The following is a 25,053-nucleotide window of genomic DNA, read 5'->3' on the forward strand; positions in this document are numbered from 1 at the left end:
TGGGGGCCCTGAGTTGTGGAAAGACTCACCTGGCACAGGTGAGGTAGACGCTAACCTGGGCTGTATGTCTGGCCTCTTTCTTTTAAAATATATTTTCTTGTTTATTTATTTGTTTATTTATTTATTTTGGATAGAAACAGAGAAATTGAGAGGGGAGGGATGATAGAGAGGGAGGAAAACACTTCTCTCCTCTCAATTTCTCTCTGTCTTACCCAGTAAAATGGAAAAAATGGCCACCAGGAGCAGTGGCAGTGCTGGCACTGAGCCCCAGAGATAACCCCGGAGGCAAAAACAGACACCTAAAATAAAACAAAACACCCAGATAAAAGGTAATATTTAAAAAAATAAAGAGAGATAGACAGAGAGACACCCGTAGCACTGCTTCACCACTTGGGAAACTTTCTCCCTTGCAGGTGTGGGGACCCGGGGCTTGAACTCGGGTCCTTGTGCATTGTGACATGAGCAGTCTACCAAGTGTACTGCTACCCAGCCCATCTCTGGACTCTCGGCTTCAGGTCAGGCAAGCATTTCCCATTGCCCCTTGACACCCGAGACCTCATTATTCTTTTGTGGCAACGGGTGAGTTTATGTACTTAATTCAGCTGAAAATAACCATCGCTGTGAAGTTGCCCAGTAAGAGCTTCCCTCATGAGAGTTAAGAGGAAACTGGAGGAGTCAAACTTGAAGAGAACATCTGATTCCTGTGACTCCTGGTCTCAGGTGTATACGGTTTATTCAGTCAGACTGTATGCACAGAAAGATGTATGGTCCTTCTGGCAGAGATAAAAAGGAGCCTCTGAGGAGGAATGTCATATAGAGTATCAAAAATGATTCTTTACTCTGCAGACTTAGACGTTATCTGTTGGCACTGCACAAGATTGGAGGCTTGTAGAGATTTCTTTTGATCCCAGAGAGTGCTCCTGCAGACTTTAAAACCAGGCAGTGTGGCTTATCTCTGGCCCCTTCCTCCAGCACTTCACAGTATGATGAAGGGGCCTGACTTGGCCAACAGTATCTTCACCGCAAAACTGTCTTATCTAGATAGACTTTTCTTTCTTTCTTTTTCTTTTTTTTTTTTACTAATGACTATCAGTCTTTTTTTTTTAATTGGGGAATTAATGTTTTATATTCAACAGTAAGTACATTGGTTTGTACATGCATAACATTCCCCAGTTTCCCATATAACAATACAACCCCCACTAGGTCCTCTGAATCCTTCTTGGACCTGTATTTTCCCCACCCACCCACCCCAGAGTCTTTTACTTTGGTGTGATACGCCAATTCCATTTCAGGTTCTACTTGTGTTTTCTTTTCTGATCTTGTTTTTCAACTTCGGCCTGAGAGTGAGATCATCCCATATTCATCCTTCTGTTTCTGACTTATTTCACTCAACATGATTTTTTCAAGGTCCATCCAAGATCGACTGAAAACGGTGAAGTCACCATTTTTTACAGCTGAGTAGTATTCCATTGTGTATGTACCACAACTTGGTCAGCCACTCATCTGTTGTTGGACACCTGGGTTGCTTCCAGGTTTTGGCTATGACAAATTGTGCTGCCGAGAACATATGTGTACACAGATCTTTTTGGATGGATGTGTTGGGTTCCTTAGGATATATCCCCAGGAGGGGAATTGCAGGATCATAGGGTAGGTCCATTTCTAGCCTTCTGAGAGTTCTCCAGACTGTTCTCCACAGAGGTTGGACCAATTTACATTCCCACCAGCAGTGTAGGAGGGTTCCTTTGATCCCACACCCTTTCCAGCATTTGCTGCTGTTACCTTTTCTGATGTATGACATTCTCACAGGAGTGAAGTGGTATCTCCTTGTTGTCTTTATTTGCATTTCTCTGACAATCAGAGACTTGGAGCATTTTTTCATGTATTTCTTGGCGTTTTGGATCTCTTCTGTGGTGAATATTCTGTCCATGTCCTCCCCCCATTTTTGGATGGGGTTATTTGTTGTCTTGTTGTTGAGTTTGGCAAACTCTTTATATATGTTGGTTATTAACCTCTTGTCTGATGTATGGCATGTAAAGATCTTCTCCCATTCTGTGAGGGGTCTCTTGATTTGGGTAGTGGTTTCTTTTGCTGTGAAGAAGCTTTTTAATTTGATGTAGTCCCATAGGTTTATACTTGCCTTAGTCTTCTTTGTAGTTGGATTCATTTCATTGCAGATGTCTTTAAAATGTATGCGGAAAAGAGTCCTGCCAATATTTTCTTCTATGTATCTGATAGTTTGTGGTCTAACACCCAAGTCCTTGCTCCACTTGGAATTTACTTTTGTACTTGGTGAAATACAGTGGTTCAGTTTCATTCTTCTGCATGTGTCAACCCATTGTTTCCAACACCATTTGTTGAAGAGACTCTGCTTTCCCCATTTAAAAGTCTGAGCCCCTTTGTCAAAGACTAAATGTCCATAGATGTGGGGGCTCACTTCTGGGCTCTCAATTCTATTCCACTGGTCAGTGTATTCATGTTGCAGTACCAAGCAGTTTTGATGACAATGGCCCTATAATACAATTTGAGATTTGGGAGTGTGATGCCTCCGGTTCTGTTCTTTTTTCTCAAGATTGTTTTGGCAATTCTAGGTCTTTTCTGGTTCCAGATAAACATTTGTAGCATTTGTTCTATTCTCCTAAAAGATGTGGTTGGGATCTTGATGGGGATAGCATTAAATTTGTAGATGGCTCTGGGTAGTATATTCATTTTGATGATGTTAATTCTTCCAACCCATGAACATGGAATATCTTTCCACTTCTTTGTGTCTTTTTCAATTTCCTTGAGTAGTGACTCATAATTTTCAGTCTACAAGTCTTTCACTTCTTTGGTTAGGTTTACTCCTAGATATTTTATTGTTTTTGTTGCTATAGTAAAAGGAATTGATTTCTGGATTTCAATTTCTTCTAGCTTAGTGTTTGCATAGAGGAATGCCACTGACTTTTGAATGTTAATTTTGTAGCCTGACACCTTACTGTATTTCCTGATGATTTCCAAAAGCTTCTTGCTGGATTCCTTAGGTTTTTCTGTGTATACTATCATATCATCTGCAAATAGGGAGAGTTTGACTTCTCTTTCAATCTGTATGCCTTTAATTCCTTGCTCCTGCCTGATTGCTATGGCAAGAACTTCCAACACTATGTTGAATAGTAATGGTGATAGTGGGCAGCCCTGTCTAGTACTTGATCTGAGTGGAAATGCTTCCAGTTTTTCACCATTGAGTATGATGTTGGCTATCGGTTTGCTATATATAGACTCCACTATCTTCAGGAATTTTCCATCTATTCCCATTTTTTGTAGTGTTTTGATCATAAAGGGATGTTGTATTTTGTCAAAGGCTTTCTCTGCATTTATTGATATGACCATGTGGTTTTTGGTCTTGCTTTTGTTGATGTGGTGGATCACATTGATTGATTTGTGTATATTAAACCAACCTTGCATGCCTGGGATAAACCCCACTTGGTCATGATGAACAATCTTTTTGATATACTGCTGTATCTGGTTGGCTAGAATTTTGTTCAATATTTTCGCATCTATGTTCATCAGAGATATTGGTCTGTAGTTTTCTTTTTTGGTTGTGTCCCTGTCTGCTTTTGGTATCAGGGTGATGTTGGCTTCATAGAAGCTGGCAGGGAGTATTCCAGTGTCTTCAATCTTCTGGAAGACTTTTAAAAGTAGAGGTATTAGTTCTTCTTTGAAGGTTTTGTAGAATTCATTTGTAAAACCATCTGGTCCAGGACTTTTATTTTTGGGGAGATTTTTGATAACTGTTTCAATTTCATTGGCTGTGATGGGCCTGTTCATGTTATCCGCTTCCTCTTGACTTAGTTTTGGAAGTTGGTAGGTATCTAGGAAATTGTCCATTTCTTCCAGGTTCTCTAGCTTGTTGGCATATAGTTGTTCATAGAAGCCTCGCATGATATGTTGAATTTCTGCAGTGTCTGTTGTGATATCTCCTCTTTCATTTACTATCCGATTTATTTGGGTCTTCTCCCTTTTTTGTTTTGTGAGTCTGGCTAAAGGTTTGTCAATTTTGTTCACTCTTTCGAAGAACCAACATTTACTTTCGTTGATCTTTTGTATGGTTTTCTTATTCTCAATGTTATTTATTTCTGCTCTAACTTTAGTGATTTCTGTCCTTATGGTTGCTTTATGGTTCCTTTGTGCTTCTTCTTCTTCTTCTTCTGGGTCTTTAAGTTGTGCAGTCAGGCTATTTATTTGTGCTTTTTCTTGTTTCCTAATGTGTGCTTGTATAGCTATGAACTTCCCTCTCAGTACTGCCTTAGCTGTGTCCCAAATATTTTGATAGCTTGTGTCTTCATTTTCATTTAAGTCTCGAAACATTTTGATTTCTTCCTTGATTTCCTCTTTGACCCAGAGGTTGTTAAGAAGTGTACTATTGAACCTCCACATTTTGGGACTATTACTAATCTTTTGTTGATTGTTAAGTGTTAGTTTCATTCCACTGTGGTCTGAGAAGATGCTTGGGATGATTTCAATGCTCTTGAATTTGATGATGCTGTCTTTGTGGCCTAACATATGGTCTATCCTTGAGAATGAACCATGTGGATTTGAGTAAAATGTGTATTCCAGTTTCTTGGGATGAATGACTCTGAAAATGTCCAATAGTTCTAGTTTATCTATCTCTTCATTTAGCTCCCTTATGTCTTTATTGATTTTCTGCCTGGATGATCTGTCAAGTTGAGAGAGTGGGGTGTTGAAGTCCCCTACTATGACTGTGTTGCTGTTAATATATTGCTGTAGCTCTTTCAGTAGACGTTTGATGTATTTAGATGGATTCTCATTGGGTGCATAGGTGTTAATGATTGTTAATTCCTCTTGATTGACTGATCCTCTGAGCATTAAGTAGTGTCCATTCCTATCTTTTTAAATCTTATCTATTTTAAAGTCTATCATGTCAGATATGAGAATAGCTGTTCCTGCCCTTTTTTGTGGGCCATTGGCTTGTATGATAGTTTTCCATCCTTTCACTTTAAGTCTGTGTTTGTCTTGTGGAGTTAGGTGGGTTTCCTGTAGACAACATATTGTTGGGTTGAGTTTTCTGATCCATCTTCCTACTCTGTGTTTTTTAATAGGTGAATTCAGGCCATTGACATTTATTGATATCAAAGACTGAAGATATTTTAACGCCATTCTTGTAGAGTTTTAGAGTGTTCTGATATATGTCCTATTTATGATGGTCTGACTGTTTATAGAAGACCTTTCAGAACTTCTTTCAGGGCAGGCTTGGTGATAGTTGATTCCTTCAACTGCTGCTTGTCTGAGAAGGTTTTGATGCCTCCCTCTAGTCTGAATGACAGTCTAGCAGTATATAGTATTCTTGGTTGAAAGCCTTTCTCATTGAGCACTCGATAGATATCTTGCCATTCTCTTCTGGCCTGTAGTGTTTGTGTGGAGAAGTCTGCTGCTAATCTTATGGGTTTTCCTCTGTAGGTGACTCTTTGTTTTTCTCTTGCAGCCTTCAGGATCCTTTCTTTATCCTTATTCCTTTCCATTCTACAAATGATGTGTCTTGGTGTCTTTAAGTCTGGGTTAATTCTGCTTGGGACCCTCTGGGCTTCTTGAATCTTTATGTCTTTGATGTTGTCTAGACTAGAGAAGTTTTCAGTTATTATGGCCTGAAGAATGCTTTCTTCCTCTCCCTCTCTTTCTTCCTGTGGTAAGCCAATAATGGGTATATTGTTTCTTTTGAAGTCATCCCATAGGTCTCTGTTGTTGTTTTCAGCATCTCTTAATCTCTTTTTGAGATCTCTTACTTCTTTTTTAGTTGTCTCTAATTCATCCTCAATCTTGCTAATTCTGTCTTCAGCCTCATTGATTCTATTCTCTCTGCCCTCTACTGCTTTCTGGAGTTCATCTATTTTGTTGCCCTGCTCTGATACTGTTTTAGCTTGTTCAGCTAGTTGTGTTCTTAGCTCAGCTATTTCTGCTTTCAGCTCTCTAATAACCTTGAGATAGTGCTTTCTTCCAGAGTCTCATTTGTTGTTCCTATATTTCTGACTACAATTCTTTCAAATTCTTTACTCACTCCTGTGATTATTTCCTTAGCTAATGTTTGTGCTTTACCCTTTGGGGGGCTTTTAGCTGGACTGTTGTCCTGGTTAGTTTCTCCAATATTTCTTCTTGTTGGTTTACCCATTTTATATATTATGTTATGAGTTATCTCTCTTAGTACATTTCAAATTACTGATCACTATTTCCTGGATTGACTTGTGTAAGTAAGGTAATTAAAGGGTTTGCAATGATGGAAGTTAACAGTTGTTTTAGTAGTCTTAATCCCTGAGTTGGAGCTCAGTGATTTAAAAGCCTCTTTTTTTTTTCCTTCTCTGTAGGCTATAGGAGCCTGAGGGCTTCTAAACTATAAGTAGGTTTCTTAGCTTAATCACTGACTCCTGACCAAGAGATAAGGCAGGGTGTGGCAGAGATAGTCCAGTGGTTATGCAAAGAGACATTCACAGCTCCACAGCTATGCCACTGAGGTATAGGTCTTCTCCTGAGTTTCCTGGTTAGATCTCTGTCTCCAGGTGTCCCTCCCTGCTGCTGCTCCAGATTGTGAGGGCAGTAGCAATGGAGACTCAGAGTTGTACTTGGTGAGTCACCGGGGAGTCCTTTTCTTCCTTTCAGCTGTCCCCTTGTTGGTGGAACAGACTGGAGGTGGTGTCTCAACTGGTAAACCGCCGAAATGTTACCAGCCACTTAGTCTCTTCCTAGGCTCCTCTCTGTCACCAGCCATGTGTGTTTGCACTTTCCTGTGATTTGTTGGGTTCCTGTAGCTGTTCTAGTCCTGTCTTGTTTCAGTCCCAGGTGGTCTCCTTTGGTATTCCTCGTTGATCCAGGAGAGGAGAGGAGAGGAGAGAAACAGATCTGCTGCTGCTCGTTCATGGTTTTGAAATTTAGAAAATAATGGTCTACATTTTCTCAGTTCAAAGAAAGTCCGTTCACATTAGCAGAATGCCCATAAAAGGAAAGAAGTATGATGTTGCTGTGTAGTCTAAAGCAGGCTCTGAGGCTCTTAAATCATTTGGTGTTGGGAAGTCTCCTCTTTCTTTTTTTGGTGTGTGGCCTCTGTCGCCTCTGTCTCAGCAGTTCCCCAGTATCTGTACATTGCAGTTGAGTGGAAGGAGAGTAGGATTTTCCTTCAGTTTATCATGCATCATGTTTTTTTAATTTCTAATAGTTACCTCCTTCTCTGTTCGTAACTTTGGAGAATACTTGAGTTCTTCACAGTTTTCATAGTGATGTCTGGCTAGAAGACTTGGCCTCTGTGGTTTCAGAGCTTGGTCAGAGAAGGTTCATTCAAATTTCACTGCAAAGAGAGCTCTCATTGGATACTGAAAGAACTGACCTCCCACACCACCACCCTCTCTACTTTCATGTCTCCTGCTGCTGGGAGGGAGGATATGCAGCTTTAAGTAAGGTCTTCTGTGCTCTCCTGTAGCTTCTTCTTCCCCTTCCTCTTCCTCTTCCGCTTCCTCTTCCTCTTCCTCTTCCCTTCCTCTCCTCCTCCTCCGCCTCCTCCTCCGCCTCCTCCTCCTCCTCCTCCTCCTCCTCCTCCTCCTCCTCCTCCTCCTCCTTCTTCACTGGCCCAGAGTCAAGTGGGAGGAGTGAGTGAGGGGCTAGGAGGCACTTTTCTCTTCTAGGCCCTTTCTATAGGCAGCAGCGTGTTAGGACAGAGCACTGCTGTCACAGCTGCTTTGTGCTGGTGATAGTGGCTTAGATAAGAAGATAGGAGTTTGTAGCCTGCTATTTCTCTCTCTCTCTCTCTCTGTCTCTCTCTCTCTCTCTCTCAATGTTTCACATACGTATGTGTTTATTGGATAGAGATAGAGCAATTGAGAGATAAGGGGAACATAGAGAAGAGAAAGAGAGACACTTGAAGAATTGCTTCACTCTTCATGAAGCTCCCTCCCTCCAGGTGGGGACTAGGGGTTTGAACCTGGATCTTTGTCCATGTAACCTGTGTGCTCAACTGGGTGCACCAATGACTGGCCTTTCAGCCTATTTCTAGTGAGCCTGCTTGAACTTTTCTCTCATGGGGCCTAGGGTGAAGTCAAGATAAGGATGGAAATACTGCATTTCAAGAGATAGCCAGCCACAAGGAAGTGGGGGGGGGGAAGAATAGGGGACTTAGAATAAAAAAAAGCAAATATTTGAGGTTTAAAAGTGGCTGAGCATCTATAAACTGAAAATACTTATTAAAAGACGAGAGAGAGAGGAGAGAGAGAGAGAGAAAGAGAGGGAGAGAGAGAGAGGTCCTTACAGTATGCAAGTATGCAGTACTGGGCAAAGAGAGGACACCCTGGGGGTTGCCTCAAAGATCAGCTGTTTCAGGGCATATTTTACAATCAGTCTGGGAAAGTGATTTTTATCTTAGCCTGCTGGAACCTGCCCTCAGCCTGAGGGATTGGAAGAGCAGCAGCGAGCCAGGTTGGGTTGAGGCAAGAGGAAGGGGGAGTCAGGCAGAGAGCTGGTGGGTGAAAGAGCTGGAGAGGTTGGCATTAGGTTAAGATTCCTATTGGGGAGGGAGCCAAAGGGAAACTCTGGGTGAAGCCGTAGGAAGCCCCACCAGCTATGGTTTCTTAAATACAGACACACCTCTGTGATTATTGTTCTTGAAGCAGTGACTTCATCCTGGATGGAGTCCCTTTACCAAGCGCTCAACTTACGTGGTGGGTTGCTTAGGACAGGTGACACACTGCTTCCCACCTGTGGCTTTGCCTCTGTGCCAGCCTGGCTTGGCTGAGTGTGGCTTTGTTCTGCACCCAGAAAAGATGCTGAAATTCTGAAGAATTGTTCCAGCCAAGTCCCATGCACAAAGGGGGCCTTGTTCAGGGTTCTGCACATCAGTATCGGAAGCTCTTACCTAATCAGCTCAGATCTCCTCTGCCTTACTCTAGTCAGGCTTATTTCTTTGTCTCTGGAGGGGTCTGCATGACTTCTGGCTCACCCAGTGGAGACTGAACCTAGTTCTAGTTACAACAAGAGGTCTTGATTGTGCAGATGGAGTCTTGGGGGTGGGGGTGGGAATGGGGGTGGGGTGCTACACAAACTCCCATAATGGATCCTGTAGAGAGAGGTAAACTTTACATCTGCTTTGGCTTCTCCATAGCCACACTTCTCTCTCTCTCTCTCAAGTAATTTTTTAAAAAATAATTTATTATTTGATACAAACAGGGAAATTGAGAGGGGAGGGGGGAGATAGAGAGGGAAAGGGACAGAGTTATACCTGCAGCCCTGCTTCACCACTCATGAAACCTCCCCCCTGCAGATAGGAACCAGGAGCTTGAACCCGGGTCCTTGTACACTGTAGTATGTGCGCTAAACCAGGTGCACCACTGCCTGTCCCCCCCCCCCCCCCCCTCACCACCACCACTCCACTCCAGCCATACTTCTTTCTCTATCACTGCATGGGCGCTGTTGTCACTTCTGAGATAACCACAGATGGATCAAAGTCCACAAGTGCAAACCTGACACAGTCCAGGAGCTTGGAATGGTGCTCAGCCTTCTGTTAGTCCCTCCTCTCCTACAATGGACAGTTCCTGCCAAGTTACCTGTATTACCAGGTTAGGGTCCTGACTCCACCGTGGTGAGGTCTGGGACATATAAACCTGGCCTAAAAACTCATTCCCTTGCTGGTTTTACTTTCTGTAGGCACAGACCTGGAAGGGAGTGTTGGAATAAGTTATGGTTGGACTGGCAAAATAGCTTGTTTGGATAACACGCTGTTTTGCCATGTGCGTGGCCACCTACATTCAAGTCCAGCCCCAGCCACATTGGAGGAAGCTTTGGTGCTGGGGTTTTATTCCACCTCTCATTCTGTCTCTGTAAGAGTCAGCTCAGAATGGTGAAGCCCCCCCCCCCCAATAATAAACGAACAGAATTATCTCATTAAGGTAAAAAAAAAAACCTCAAAAAGTATCATATTTACTTATTTTTGATTAGAAACAGAAGGAAATTGAGAGGAAAGAAGGAGGTAGAGGTAGGGGTGGTGGTGGTGGTAGATAGCATAATGGTTATTCAAAGAGACTCTCATGCCTGAGGCTCCAAGGTCCCAGGTTCAATCCCCCGCACCACCACAAACCAGAACTGAGCAGTGCTCTGGTAGAGAGAGGGAGAAAGATGGAGAGAGGGAGAGAGAGAGAGGGAGAGGGAGAGGGAGAGGGAGAGGGAGAAGGAGAGGGAGGGAGGGAGGGAGGGAGAGAGAGAGAGAGAGAGAGAGAGAGACAGAGAGAGACAGAGAGAGACGTGTAGCCCTGCTTCATTGCTTGTGAAGTTTCGCCTCTGTAGGTGAGGACCAGAGGCTTGAACCTGGGTCCTTGGGCATGATAATGTGTGCGTTTAACTGGGTGCACCTCCGCCTGCCCCCCACCAAAGAAATGTTTCAAAAGCTACCATGCTGGTATGTGTGGTGACATGCTACCCTCTGGAAAGCCTGGTGGGAAATTTCTCAGGCCTGGGACATCCAGCCTTCCTGCTTGGAGAGCTGTGTGCTGGTGGTTGCCCCGCAGTGCCAGGCCGCCTATGGCATTCTGCTGCCAGGCTGAGCGTGTGGCTGCCACTTCCCTCATCTGGATCTCCTTCTGTTTCCCCTGACAGAGCAAATTGGTTTTGATGCCGTGCCAGCAGCCTGCTGACAATGAGTTACTGGAGCTCGGAGAAAAGGAGCTGCGTGCAGTACCGTAGGCATTTCCTGGTGGACAACGGCGCGTTTCATGGTGAGCTGCCGCAGGCACTTACCTCGTGGGGCCTTTTCTTTCTGTTCTGACAGCACTTTGATTCTCACACTCTGGGAATGGTGGGGGTGGGAGCAAAAGCTGAGTTAACTTGTTTTTGAAGGGATTATGCAGAAGCCTGCTGGAATCATCCCCGTGGGTGTCAGCAATGTAGCCCCCTTCAAAAACATTGGCATGGGGGATGTGCCCCACCATGTCTCAGGCCCTGGCATCACGTGGCAGCACGATAGGTGGCACCAGGTGAAGCTCCGTGGATGGTGGAGCAGTGCTGCGGTGTTTCTCCTCTCTCTCTGTCTCACCCTGGAAAAACAAAACAAAACAAAACAAACAAAACCAACCAAACAAAAACAATGAACAATCAGGCCAGGAAGACCATTTCAGCAGTCTCATGCATGAGTGCAAAACTGATTTCGTTCTGTAGTGCCATATTAGGACAAAATTAAAAAAAATAATAAAAGAAACATAACTGCTGAGTCAGTTTTCTTTCCTTTTCTTTCTTTCTTTCTTTTTTTTCCCTTTTTCTTTTTCTTTTTTTTTTTTTTGCCTCCAGGGTTATTGCTGGGGCTCAGTGCCTGCACTGTGAATCCACTGCTCCTGTGGCCATTTTTTCTCATTTTGTTGCCCTTGTTATTGTTGCCATTGCTGTTGTTGTTGGATAGGACAGAGAGAAATGGAGAGAGGAGGGGAAGACAGAGAGGGGGAGAGAAAGATTGACACCTGCAGACCTGCTCCACCATCCATGAATTGACCCTCTTACAGGTAGGGGAGCCATGGACTTAATGCTGGTCCTTGTGCTTAGTGCTGTGTGCACTTAACCCGCTGTGCTACCGCCCGGACCCCGCTGAGTCACTTTCTAACTTATAGACTAGCTGATGGCAATGCTGACCCGCTTCCACTATACTGCCAACTTCACTAATACCCCTTTCTGGTGTTTGAGGTTTTCCTTTCTTTTCTTTCTACCTTTCTTTCTCTCTCTCTTTCTTTTTTATCAGAGCACTGCTCAACTCTGGTTTATGGGTAGGGGGTATTGAACCTGGGACTTTGTTGCCCTTGTTTTTTTTTTTTATTGTTGTAGTTATTATTGTTGTTATTGATGTCATCGTTGTTAAATAGGACAGAGAGAAATGGAGAGAGGAGGGGAAGACAGAGAGGGGAAGAGAAAGACACTTGCAGACCTGCTTCACCGCCTGTGAAGCGACTCCCCTGCAAGTGGGGAGCCGGGGGCTCGAACCGGGATCCTTACGCAGGGCCTTGTGCTTTGCGCCACGTGCGCTTAACCCACTGTGCTACCGCCCGACTCCCGAACCTGGGACTTTGGAGCCTCAGGCATGAGAGTCTCTTTGTATACCATTATGCTATCTAACCCTCACTCAGGGTGTTTGTGATTTTCTTATGGGGGTGACCGAAGGCCCACAGTAATTGTTTAGTTAATGTTTGTGACTATCCATTCAGTGATTGGTCCCAGCATGTGGTACACCTTCTGCCAGGCCGCAATGTGCAAACAGCCTGCTCTCCACCACCCTCAGAGCGCATTACTGCAGCTGTAAGTCAGAGAGCGATCAATAGTCATCATTCTCATGGCAAACGAAGACAAATTGCCCTTCCCCTGCTGGGTGTTTGTTCTGCAGTATATAGTGGGGATAAGCTCTGTCAGCTCTGCTATCAGGATACCCTTGAGTGAAGTGTATTTAAGAGTCAATGATTCATGTGTGGCTAGAACATTTGGGAAGCCAGAGGAAAGACAGAGTACACAAGGAGTGGAGTGGTGTTTCACAGAACCCTGGGATTTAAGCCCCATTCCTTCCTTCTTTCCTAATATTTTATATATATACATATATATATATATATATGGAGAGAGAGAGAGAGAGAGAGGGAGAGAGAGAGAGAGAAATGGAAGGGATGGATAAAGCAGGAGAGAGAGACAGAGAGACTCGTAGTATTGTTCCATGGATCAGGAAACTTCTCCTCTGCGGGTGGGGATCAGGGCTTGAACGTGGGTCCTTGAGCATAGTAACATGTGTGTTCAAGGAGGTGCTTCACCATTTGGCCCTTTCTTCCTCCCCTTCCTCTTTCCGTCTCTCCATCCCTCCCTCTTCCTTACTCCCTTTTCTTTCTTTCTTCCACCTAAGCACGACTCAGCTCTGGCTTATGGTGGTGGGCATTGAACCTGGGACCTTGGAGCTGCAGTCGTAAAAAAGTCTATTAGGAATAAAATGGTGTTTGCACACAGCATACCACCCACAAAGTTCTGGAAGGGTGGAAAGGATGAACAGGACATTGAAAAATATCTTTTTTTTAAATGTCTTTGCTGGGGAATTAATGTTTTACATTCGACAGTAAATACAATAGTTTGTACATGCATAACATTCCCCAGTTTTCCACAACTCCCACTAGGTCCTCTGTCATCTTTTTTGGACCTGTATTCCCGCCCCCCTCCCCCCCCACACACCCCAGAGTCTTTTACTTTGGTGTAATACGCCAACTCCAGTTCAGGTTCTACTTGTGTTTTCTCTTCTGATCTTGCATTTCAGCTTCTGTGTGAGAGTAAGATCATTCCATATTCATCCTTCTGTTTCTGACTTATTTCACTTAACATGATTTTGAAAAACATCTTAAATTCTGCCAGGAAACTATCAAGCTGTCTTCACCTAAATTTGGTTTTCCTCCCCCCATATGATGACAGATTTACTGTTGATTATTGCTTTTAATTGAAAGAATACATTTCACCTTTCTTTTTCTTTTTTTAAAATAAAAAAATTTATTTATTTATTCCCTTTTGTCACCCTTATTGTTTTATTGTTATTGATGTCGTCGTTGCTGGATAGGATAGAGAGAAATGGAGGGAGGAGGGGAAGACAGAGGGGGGAGAGAAAGACAGACACCTGCAGACCTGCTTCACCACTTGTGAAGTGACTCCCCTGCACGTGGGGAGCCGGGGGCTTGAACTGAGATTCTTATGCTGGTTCTTGTGATTTGCGCCATGTGCGCTTAACCTACTGCACTACCGCCCGACTCCCTCCTTTTCTTTTAAGACTTTATTTATTAATGAGAAAGATAGGAAGAGAGAGAAGGAACTAGTCATTACTTTGGTACATGTGCTGCCAGGGATTGAACTCGGGACCTCATGCTTGACAGTCCAATGCCTTATCCACTGTGTCATCTCCCAGACCATGAATTTCACCTTTCATACTTTATTAAAGCATGTTAGTTTACAGTGATTTTGAAGTTCTTATTTTTTTAAAATTTTATATTATTATTTATTGGATAGAGACTGAGAAATCACGAATGGGGAGATAGAGAGAGGAGAGAGGGAGAGGGGGAAGGGGAGAGAGAGAGAGAGAGAGATACAGCATTGCTTCACAATTTGTGAAGCCTCCCCTCTGCAGGTGGGGACCTTGAACCTTGGTCCTTGTGTACTATAACGTGTGTGCTTAACCAGGTGTTCCACAAACCAGCCCTTATTTTTGACATTTTTTAAAAAAAATTTCATTTATTAATGAGAAAGATAGGAGGAGAGTAAGAACCAGACATTACTCTGGTACATGTGCTGCTGAGGATTGAACTCAGGACTTTATGCTTGAAAGTCTAGTGCTTTAGCCACAGCACCACCTCCCGGACCACTTGACATTCTTTAAAAATGTTTGTTTACTCGACCTGCCAATGCCCATGTTCAGTGGGGAAGCAATTACAGAAGCCGACCTTCCACCTTCTGCACCCCATAATGAGCCTGGGTCCATGCTCCCAGAGGGATAAAGAATAGGAAAGCTATCAGGGGACAGGATGGGATACAGAGTTCTGGTGGTGGGAATTGTGTGGAGTTGTACCCCTCTTATCCTATGTTTTTTGCCAGTGTTTCCTTTTTATAAATAATAAAAAAAAATGTTTGTTTACTTATGAGATGGGGTGGGGGGGCAAGTGTTGTGCTTCAGTGTGTGCAGCATGGGATGGGACCCGGGGCCTTAGCCCTGCAAGCCTTCTTTTTCTTTGCACCAAGGTTACAGCTGGGCTGCGGTACCTGGGCCACTCTATTGCTCCTGCTGACCATTTTTTTTAAGAGTCAGAAGTCAGAGAAGTAGGGAGTCGGGCTGTAGCGCAGCGGGTTAAGCGCAGGTCCCGGTTCGAACCCCGGCTCCCCACCTGCAGGGGAGTCGCTTCACAGGCGGTGAAGCAGGTCTGCGGGTGTCTGTCTTTCTCTCCCCCTCTCTGTCTTCCCCTCCTCTCTCCATTTCTCTCTGTCCTATCCAACAACGACAACAACAATAATAACTACAACAACAACAAAAAAAAAAACAAGGGCAACAAAAGGGAATAAATAAATCAAATAAATTAAAAAAAAAAAAAAGAAGTCAGAGAAGTAGAGATAGGGAGAGAGACAGAGAGACATAGAAATACCTACAACCCTGCTTCACTGCTTGTGAAGCTTCCCCCATGCAGGAAGCTTGAACCCAGGTCCTTACTAATAGCCATGTGTGTGTTTTTCAAGGTATGCCATCACCTGGGCCTTTAAGCATGCAAGTCTTGTGGGCTAACATTCAGCTGCCTCTCCAGCCCTTTTTCACATTCTGTATGTCACCTCATTATCGGATGTTATTTGTTTGTTTTTGAAAAAATTATTTATGGGAGCCGGGCTGTAGGGCAGTGGGTTAAGTGCAGTTGGCACAAAGTGCAAGAACTGGTGTAAGGATCCCGGTTTGAGCCTCCGGCTTCTCATCTGCAGGGGAGTCGCTTCACAGGCGGTGAAGCAGGTCTGCAGGTGTCTATCTTTCTCTCCCCATCTCTCTCCATTTCTCTCTGTCCTATCCAACAATGATGACATCATTAACAACAACAATAATAACTACAACAATAAAACAAGGGCAACAAAAGGGAATAAAGAAATTTAAAAAATTGTTTATTAATTTGATAGGACAAACAGAAATTGAGAGGGAAAGGGGAGACAGAAAGGGAGAGAAAAAGGGAGACAGGAAGAGAGACACCTGCAACATTTCTTTACCATTCGTGAAGCTCTTCTTTTGCAGATGGGGACCAGTGGCTTGAACCCGGAACCTTGTACACTGAAAATTGTGTGCTTAACCAGGTGTGCCACTGCCCAACCCCAGACTTTATTTAAGTAGAGTGGGAATTTATCTGACAAGTCAAGAAGGAGAAGTAGAGGTGAAATGAAGAGTCTAATTATTTGTTTGTTTGTTTATTTTTATCAGAACACTATACAACTCTGGTTTATTAAACCAGGACTGGATTAAACCCAGGACTTCAGAGCATCGGGCATAAAAGTCTTTTGCAGGGAGTCGGGTGGTAGTGCAGCAGGTTAAGCGCAGGTGGCACAAAGCCCAAGGACCGGTGTAAAGATCCCGGTTCGAGCCCCTGACTCCTCACGTGCAGGGGAGTCACTTCACAAGCAGTGAAGCAGGTCTGCAGGTGTCTTTCTCTCCCCCTCTCTGTCTTCCCCTCCTCTCTCCATTTCTCTCTGTCCTGTCCAACAATGACAACATCAACAACAGCAACAATAATAACTATAACAATAAAAAACCAGGGCAACAAAAGAGAATAAATAAATAAATATTAAAAAAAAAGAAAAGTCTTTCGCAGAACCATTATGCTATCTCCCCAGCTGCAGCCTAATTGTCAACAAGGTCAGAACTCAAATTGCTGCTTCTAGCCAGGCTGGCTGTCCTGGCATTGCCATGGGCAGGGGCCCTAGTGGAGGGCACAGGACTGTGACTGAGCACAGTGGCACCAAGGCCCTATTTGTTCTTCTGTAAAGGGTTCTGCTTAATGCTTTTCTTTCATTTTGTTTGCCCTCTGGGTGCTTTCCGTTACAAGGTCATTTGTATTAAAAAGAGAATAAAGATGACAACCAAGCACAGGAACTGGAAAAGCTAGTTTTACAGTTCTAAGTTTTATTTTGTGTCAATGTTCTTTTTTTTTTCTTCTTTTTTTTCACCAGAGCGCTGCTCAGCTCTGGCTTATGGTGGTGTGGGGGATTGAATCTGGGACCCTAGAGCCTCAGGCATGAGAGTCTCTTTGCATAACCATTATGTTATCGACCCCCCTGCCCCCAGTGTTCATATTTAAATACTTTATTATTTTGAAATGCCTTTATTAAGAGATTTCCAAAGATTATACTCACTAAAAACCAATTTCCTATGTGTCTTTAAATTTTTTTTTTTATTATCTTTATTTATTTATTGGCTAGAGATAACCAGAAATTGAGGGGAAGGAGGAAGTAGAGACAGAGAGACATTTATAGTACTGCTTTACCACTTGCAAAGTTTTCCCCCAGCAGGTGGGGACTGGGGGCTTGAACCCACATAGTAACATGTACGCTCAACCAGGTGCATCACTGCCCAGTCCCATACTGAATCCTTTCAGTATCTTTACAGTTATGGGTGTCTATCCCATTTTACGAATGGGGCAACTGAGGCTTAAAGAGGTTTTTAATTGATGATCTAAACTTCAAACTGATCTGCATAATCTCCAAATTTCTTTTCTTTCCTTCCTGTCCTTTCTCCTCCCTCCCTTCTTTCCTTCCTTGCTTTCCAGGTTGTAATGTTCACTTTTTAAAAAATATATTTTGTTTTAACACCTTTTAAAATCTATTTAGTTAATTTAGTTACTTTGGCTAGAGACAGAAATTGAGAAGGGGAAGCGTGATAGAGAGTGGGTGTGAGACTGAGACACCTATAGCACTGCTTCACTGCTTGTGTAGCTCTCCCCCTGCGGATGGGGACCAGGAGCTTGAACCTGGGCCTTTGTGCACTGTGCTGCGTATGTTCAATCCAATGTGACACTGTCCAGCTCCACAATATCCATTTTAATAGAGAACAGAACATTGAGAGGTTTAAATTCAACTAACAGTATCTGCTCTACTACTATCTAGCAGTGTGTATCTTGAGCAGGTTACATACCCTTTAAGATCTCTTGTTTCTCCTTAGTCTCTGATTTTTGAGATTAGTCCTAAATATAATCTCCAAGATGTCATTGAGGTATTCCTGAGAATTACAGTTACTCTGGATTGCCATTTCATTAAACAGGAGATACACAAGGGGGCAGTAGAATACTTAAAATATGAATTGGTTATGTTTCACACTCAAGAATTAAGCTTTTGAAAGGATTTAGATATCAAATCTTTCCAAGAATAAAAAGACTAATACCAATTTGAATTATGGCTTGATTCATTTATAATAAAGCACTAGCTTTAAGTACTTTTGAGAGGATAAAGTATCATTTTTGGATCTGTGTGCCTAAGGACATGTCATGCAAGAAGAAGTGATGCCTCTGCTCTTCCTCTTTATTTGTCTCTGCAGAAAATGAATGTCTGCCAAGATGGGGACTTAACTTAATGGAGAGCTGTGTGAAGTCTTGGTATATATTAAGCCAATGGTGCTTTAGTGATCATATTTTTGTAGAGGCTTTCACAACTTTTCTGAGAGAAAGCAGGGACAGGAGACATACTGAGTCAGAAATGTCAAGATTTCTATTATTGTTATTATTATTAAAATGAACACACTACTCATTTCTGGCTTATGATGGTACAGGGAATTGAGCCTGAGACCTCGGAGCCTCAGTCACGAGAGTCTTTTTGTATACCTATCTCCCTCACTCACTTTTTAAAAAAATTTTTGAGAAGCTTTTTGGACCCTGGAAAGAACATTTGGATACTTTTTTTTTTTTTTTACTAGGTGGCCTCTCTTTATCCTTCTTGGTGACTTCTCTTACATAACCAAATCCACCCAAACAAAAAGAAGTGCAAGTTCTCTCATTATGAAGAGAAAAGAACCATTTCCTCTGCCAGATTATGCAGACTTGGATATGCATATTTCCTGGCCAGGTGCTGTATTGGGGGGAGGGGCCAGCTACATTAAAACAAGGTCTTCTGGGCTGAAATGGCAAAAAAGAAAAGAAAGACAGAACAATGTTATCCTTTGAGTACAGTGCCACAGTTCACAAAACATAGAAGTAGCTGCATTTTTTGATTATACAGATGATCTCTTTTTATTGGAAGCAAGAGAGACAAGTACCCAGAATCCAAGAGGAACACTGTTAATAATTTCTTTCTAGGGCCTGTGAGTTTCTGGACTTCTGGTCCAGAGTTTGATCCCTGCTACTAACTGCCAGAATGCTGCTCTGGCCTCTTCTTTATGTACCTATCTCTTGTGAAATAAATTGAGGAGGAAAAAGTCTGTTTCTGTTTTGCCTTCTACCTACCATCTCGTCTTTACTACTGTCCTGACATGGGAGTGGACTGTCTGGAAGAGTCGGGAATTGTGGCATGGCCTTACAGAGAAGACCTGACTGTAGTAAGGAGGTAGCACAGCGGGTTAAGTGCACATGGCACAAAGTGCAAGGACCAGTGCAAGGACCGGTATAAGGATCCCGGTTCGAGCCCCCGGTTCCCCACCTGCATGGGGTCACTTCACAAGTGGTGAGGCGGGTCTGCAGATGTCTATCTTGGGAGTTTGGTGGTAGCGTAGTGGGTTAAGCGCAGGTGGCGCAAAGCACAAGGACTGGCTTAAGGATCCTGGTTAGAACCCCGGGCTCCCCACCTGCAGGTTGCTTCACAAGCTGTGAAGCAGGTCAGCAGGTGTCTATCTTTCTCTCCCTCTCTCTGTCTTCCCCTCCTCTCTCCATTTCTCTCTGTCCTATCCAACAATGATGACATCAATAATAACTACAACAATAAAACAACAAGGGCAACAAAAGGGAATAAATAAATGTTTTATTTTTTTTAAAAAAGACCTGATTGAACTGGTTTAATCCTATGTTCACTGATGAGAGGCACCCTGTTAGGAATTAAGATAATCTGTCACTCATATATCCTTTGCTCAGATTTTCAGGCAATCTACTGAATCCAGAGGAACTGTAAACCTATCAAAGAGGTTCATAGGAGGTGGTAGGAGTGTTTCTCTACATCGTTTGCATTTTCTTGACAGTTTGAACAGGAGGAAACACTTGAGTAGAGACTGTTTCATGTAGGATGAAGTGTTGGGGTGGAAAGAAACCATCCTATTCCCTCCAGGGTTCTTTAGAGGCTAGTCACACAGCATGAGGCAGACTGATAAGAGAAAAAGAAAAGGAAAATTTAGTAAAATGCAGGCCTCCTGTTCACATCATGGGAGAGACCCCAAAGATTCTGACTAATCATTTGGCCCTAGATTTGGTCTTAAGTAGCTCTGCTGAAGCAGATGACTATGGGAAGAAGAGAGAAGGAAGTTAGGAAGTTTACCAAAGAAGTTAGAAGAGGGTCACAGGTAAAAAATAAAATAAAATAAAGGCATGAAGATTAAGTCTTTCCCTCTTCACACACCTTATCCTCCCTAGGATAAACCTTTTTCTCTTAGATAATCTTCATTCTGCCTCCAGGGCTCCTCTTATGAAATTAACCTTTTGCCAAAGACTCATGCGGGAGTGGGGGAGTTTGTGACATATTTTGCTTCCTTACAGGCAGACTCATGCTATAATGACTTCTACTTCCGTGAATAATTCTTACTTGAAAATTGCTTGCACCATCAGCTGTTTCTCTTGGTTGCAGTGAATTACAGCATTTATTATTATTATTTTTCTGACCCAGATTTTTAAAACAGTAATCAGTGTATTTACAGTATATATATGCAACTTCTTGTGCACATTTTTTTCCAAAGATTGAATTCCTTAATAGAATAAACTTGGAAGTGATTTAATTCTGGTTTTCACGCCCTGCTAAGTTACAACTGAACTGTGCTACTGGAAAAATTATTCATTTGCTTTTCGACAGGTTATTATGCTATCATCCTGACTTGTTACAGTGAAATTTATTTCTGTTGCTAACATGCTATAGGAATGTTTCTGAATGCCCACCACAAATCCAGACGAGAAAAGGTTTTGGATTATGAGCGTCTCTGCCTAAGAATAGAATTAAGAATAGTACTTATTAAATATTTACGTGCAACATTTTTTCAAAAAGTGCTTATACGCACTTTCACTTTGCAATGGTCTTTTAAGGAAACTAATTAGTTTAGTTAGTGAATTGGGTGAATTGCTTTTTTTATCCTGTCTCTGCTTCCTGGCCAGAACCCACTCAGTGCTGGTGGGAGGACAGAAGCTTGACTGCTGGTTTCTGAGGGAAGGTGGGCTGGGTTGGGATCCTGGACATTTGTTCTAGGCCGGTTTTACCATTTAAATTTGTGGCTTTTGTCATGTTAGGCTCCTTAACTTTAAAGATTTATTGACTTATTTTAAATATTTTTATTTACTTATTATTGAATAGAGACAGAGAAATTTAGAGGGGAGGAGGAGATAGAGAGACAGACACCTGCAGCACTGCTTCACCTGGTGAAGCTTTCCCCCTGCTGGTGTGGACCAGGGGCTTGAACCTGAGCCCTTGTGCACTGTAATTTGTGCACTTAACCAGGTATGCCACCACCTGGCCCCTTAATATTTATTTATTGAGAGAGAGAGAGAGAGAGAGAGAGAGAGAGAGTCTGAAGCAGAACATCACTCTGGCTTACTCAGCACCAGGGATCAAACTTGTGCCCTTATGCATCCACATCTCACAGTCTCATCTCTTGAGGTTACTTTTCCAGCTGCCAGGTCCCCTATCTCTGAAATGAGGCTTTTAGCCAGATTCTAAGTGTCCCTACTAGAAGCAACATTTAAAGTCTGTGTAGGAAAAAATAAAATAAAGTGTGTGTAGGGTCTGGGTGATAGTGCCGCTGGTAGAGTGCACATATTACCATGAATAAAGATTCAGGTTTGTGAGTCGGGCTGTAGCGCAGCGGGTTAAGCGCAGGTGGCGCAAAGCACAAGGACCGGCATAAGGATCCCGGTTCGAACCCCGGCTCCCCACCTGCAGGGGAGTCACTTCACAGGCGGTGAAGCAGGTCTGCAGGTGTCTATCTTTCTCTCCTCCTCTCTGTCTTCCCCTCCTCTCTCCATTTCTCTCTGTCCTATCCAACAACGACAACAACAATAATAACTACAACAATTAAAAAAAAAAACAAGGACAACAAAAGTGAATAAAAAAAAAAAAGATTCAGGTTCAAGGACCCTGGTCCCTACCTGCAGGAGAAAGCTTAATGAATGGTGAAACAGTGCTGCAGGTGTCTCTCTTTCTTTTTCCCTCTCTATCTTCCCTTTTCCTCTCATTTTTCTCTTTATCTTTATTAGAAATAAAAGAAGGAAGGAAGGGAAAGAAGGAAAGTGGCCATAGGTGCAGTGGATTCATTGTGCAGTTACTGAGCCTCAGTGATAACCCTTGGTGGCAAGTAAAAAAAAAAGTCGGTAGTCGGTAGTCAGCCTCTAGGATGGGTGTGTGGTGGTACTGGGTGAATCCTACAACAAAGTGCTATTCTCTTTGCACTAGCAAAGAAACTACAATTTCCTTTGGGGAGGTGTGTGTAGGCTCTTATGTGTTCTTCTTTATCATTTTTGACCATAGAGTTCCTACTAGCTAGGACTGACAAGCAAACTTTTGGGACATGCCAATATGAGAAAAAATCATGAGGAAGTTCCTTCACCAGAATTCCATTCTGACTGGAAACAGAAGAATGCCCCCCACTCCTGCCTGTTAGATGTGACAGGAGGTGGCAGTAAAGTACAGCTCTCATGACATTAGGTCATTTTATTGACAAGTTATGACTTGAGAAGCTTGCCTGTCTTAGGGTTGTGAAGGTGGACTTCACTGGGTTCTTCTCTCTCCCTTTCTTTCCTTCTTCCTTCCTTCCCTTCCTTCATTCCTCTTTCTTTCTCTCCCTTCCTCTCCCTGCTAGGGCCACCAGGCAGAAAGTAGGAGAAGTAGGGGTCTTTCCAGTCTGTTTTCCAGGTGCAGTTTGCAAATATGCTGAAGGCTTTGGGGGAAGGGCCTGACCTTGGTGAGGGGTCCCTTCCAGCTGAACTGTTTTGGGGTGACCTTTCCAGCTGATTGCATTGAGGGGGGCCACCCTCCAACTGTGCTTCTTTGGGAGAGTTGTTCCTAAGGGATGGTACATTTCCATGTGAGCAAAATTCTGTGATTAATTTATTTACTTTTACTATTTTATTAATTTAATTATTTATTTCTTTATTGGGGGATTAATGTTTTACAGTTGACAGTAAATACAATAGTTTGTACATGCATAACATTTCTCATTTTTCCACACAACAATACAACCCCTACTAGGTCCTCTGCTATCATGTTCCAGGGGCCCCACCCCCAGTCTTTTACTTTGGTGCAATACACCAACTCCAGTCCAAGTTCTGCTTAGTGTTTTCTCTTCTGATCTTGTTTTTCAACTTCTGCCTGTGAATGAGATCATCCCATATTCATCCTTCTTTTTCTGACTTATTTCACCTTAACATGATTTTTTTCAAGCTCCATCCAAGATGGGCTGAAAATGGTGAAATCACCATTTTTACTCTGAAAATGTCCAATAGTTCTAGTTTATCTTCATTTAGCTCTTTTGTTTCTTTGTTGATTTGATACCTGGATGATCTGTCAAGTTGAGAGAGTGGGGTGTTTAAGTCCCCTACTATTACTGTGTTGCTGTTAATATATTGCTATAGCTCTTTCATGTTTGATGTATTTAGATGGCCTCTGCTTGGGTGCATAGATGTTGATAATCATTAAGTCCTCTTGATTGATTGATTCTCTGAGCATTAAGTAATTAATGTCCATGCCTATCTTTTAAAAATTTTATTTATTTTAAGGTCTATCATTTCAGATATGAGCATAGCTGTTCCTGAACTTTTTTTGTGTGTGTGGTCCATTGACTTGTATGGTAGTTTTCCATCCTTTCACTTTGAGTCTGTGTTTATCTTGTTGAGTTAGGTGGGATTCCTGCAGACAATATATGGCTGGGTTGTGTTTTCTGATCCATCTTCCTTTTCTGTGCCTTTTAATAGGTGAATTCGGGTCATTGACATTTATTGATATTATAGACTGAAGATATTTTAATGCCACTATTGTAGATTTTTAGAGTGTTCTGTTACATGGCATGTTTATGGTGGTCTGGCTGTTTATAGGAGATCTTTCAGAACTCCTTTTAGGGCAGGCTTGGTGATAGTTGATTCCTTCAGCTGTTGCTTGTCTGAGAAGATTTTTATGTCTCCATCTAGTCTGAATGACGGTCTAGCAGGATACAGTAGTCTTGGTTGAAAGGCTCTCTCATTGAGCACTCGATAGATATCTTGCCATTCTCTTCTGGCCTGTAGTGTTTGTGTGCAGAAGTCTGCTACTAATCTTATGGGTTTTCCTCTGTAGGTGACTCTGTTTTTTTCTTGCAGCCTTCAGGATCCTTTCTTTATTCTTATTCTTTTAGGAACCCCTCTTTCTGTCTTCCCCTCCTCTCTCGATTTCTCTCTACCCTATCCAACAACAACAACAGCAATAACAACAATAACAACAACAACAATGGCTACAAAAAGGGCAGAAAAATAGGAAAAATGGCCTCGGGGCAGTGGATTCCTAGTGCAGGCACCAAGCCCCTGTGATAACCCTGGAGGCCAAAAAAAAAAAAAAAAAATTAAAGATGACCCCACCCCCCAGGTCCATTCATGTTGTCTGTCACAAGTGGCAAGGTTTCATCTCTTATAGATGAATGTAATATTCCACTGTGTTGTGTACGTACACATCTACATGGTCCATTAGGCTGCACGTAGGCACTCAGATGGCTTTCATATCGTGCCTATTATGAAAAAAATGCTGCAGTGAACATCAGGATATATATCTTTATAAATTAGTGTAAGTGGATTATTTGGTATTTCTTATTTCAACTTTTTGAGGAATCTCCATACTGTTTTCCAAAGTGGCTATATTAAAATTCACTCTTACCAATGGTGCACAAGGGTCCTTTTTCTTCCTTCCTTCCTTCCTTCCTTCCTTCCTTCCTTCCTTCCTTCCTTCCATTCTTTCTTTCTCTCTCTCTCTCTGTCTCTCTCTCTCTCTTTCTTTCAAAGATTTTATTTATTTATTAGTGAGAAAGATAGGAGGAGAGAGAGAAAGAACCAGACATCTCTCTGGTACATGTGCTGCTGGGGATTGAACTTGGGACCTCATGCTTGAGAATCCAATGCTTTATCCACTGTGCCACCTCCTGGATCACAAGGGCTCTTTATTTTATTTATTCATTTAATTTATTTTTCTTATTAAAAATTTTTATTTATAAAATGGGAAGACTGACAAAAACCATAGGATAAGAGGGGTACAACTCCACACAATTCCCACCACCAGAACTCTGAATCCCAACCCCTCTTCTGATAGCTTTCCTATTCTTTATCCCTCTGGGAGTATGGACCAAGGGTCATTATGGGGTACAGAAGGTGGGAGGTCTGGCTTCTGTAATTTCTT

The 25,053-nt window shown here is 42.6% G+C and overlaps 1 protein-coding gene across 3 annotated transcripts in view; it reads left to right on the forward strand.

Annotated features, from left to right (window-relative positions):
- The window catches only part of PLCH1 (phospholipase C eta 1), a 247,157-nt gene that overhangs the window by 17,429 nt on the left and 204,675 nt on the right, over positions 1–25,053 (forward strand). For all 3 annotated transcript variants that reach the window (XM_060197616.1, XM_060197617.1, XM_060197618.1), the window contains exon 2: positions 10,615–10,733. In XM_060197616.1, coding sequence (XP_060053599.1) covers positions 10,655–10,733 — 79 coding nt within the window. In that variant the 5' untranslated portion in view covers positions 10,615–10,654. The remainder of the gene's footprint in view (positions 1–10,614; positions 10,734–25,053) is intronic.

This window comes from Erinaceus europaeus, chromosome 9, assembly GCF_950295315.1.
Source record: "Erinaceus europaeus chromosome 9, mEriEur2.1, whole genome shotgun sequence".
Classification (NCBI taxonomy): domain Eukaryota; kingdom Metazoa; phylum Chordata; class Mammalia; order Eulipotyphla; family Erinaceidae; genus Erinaceus; species Erinaceus europaeus.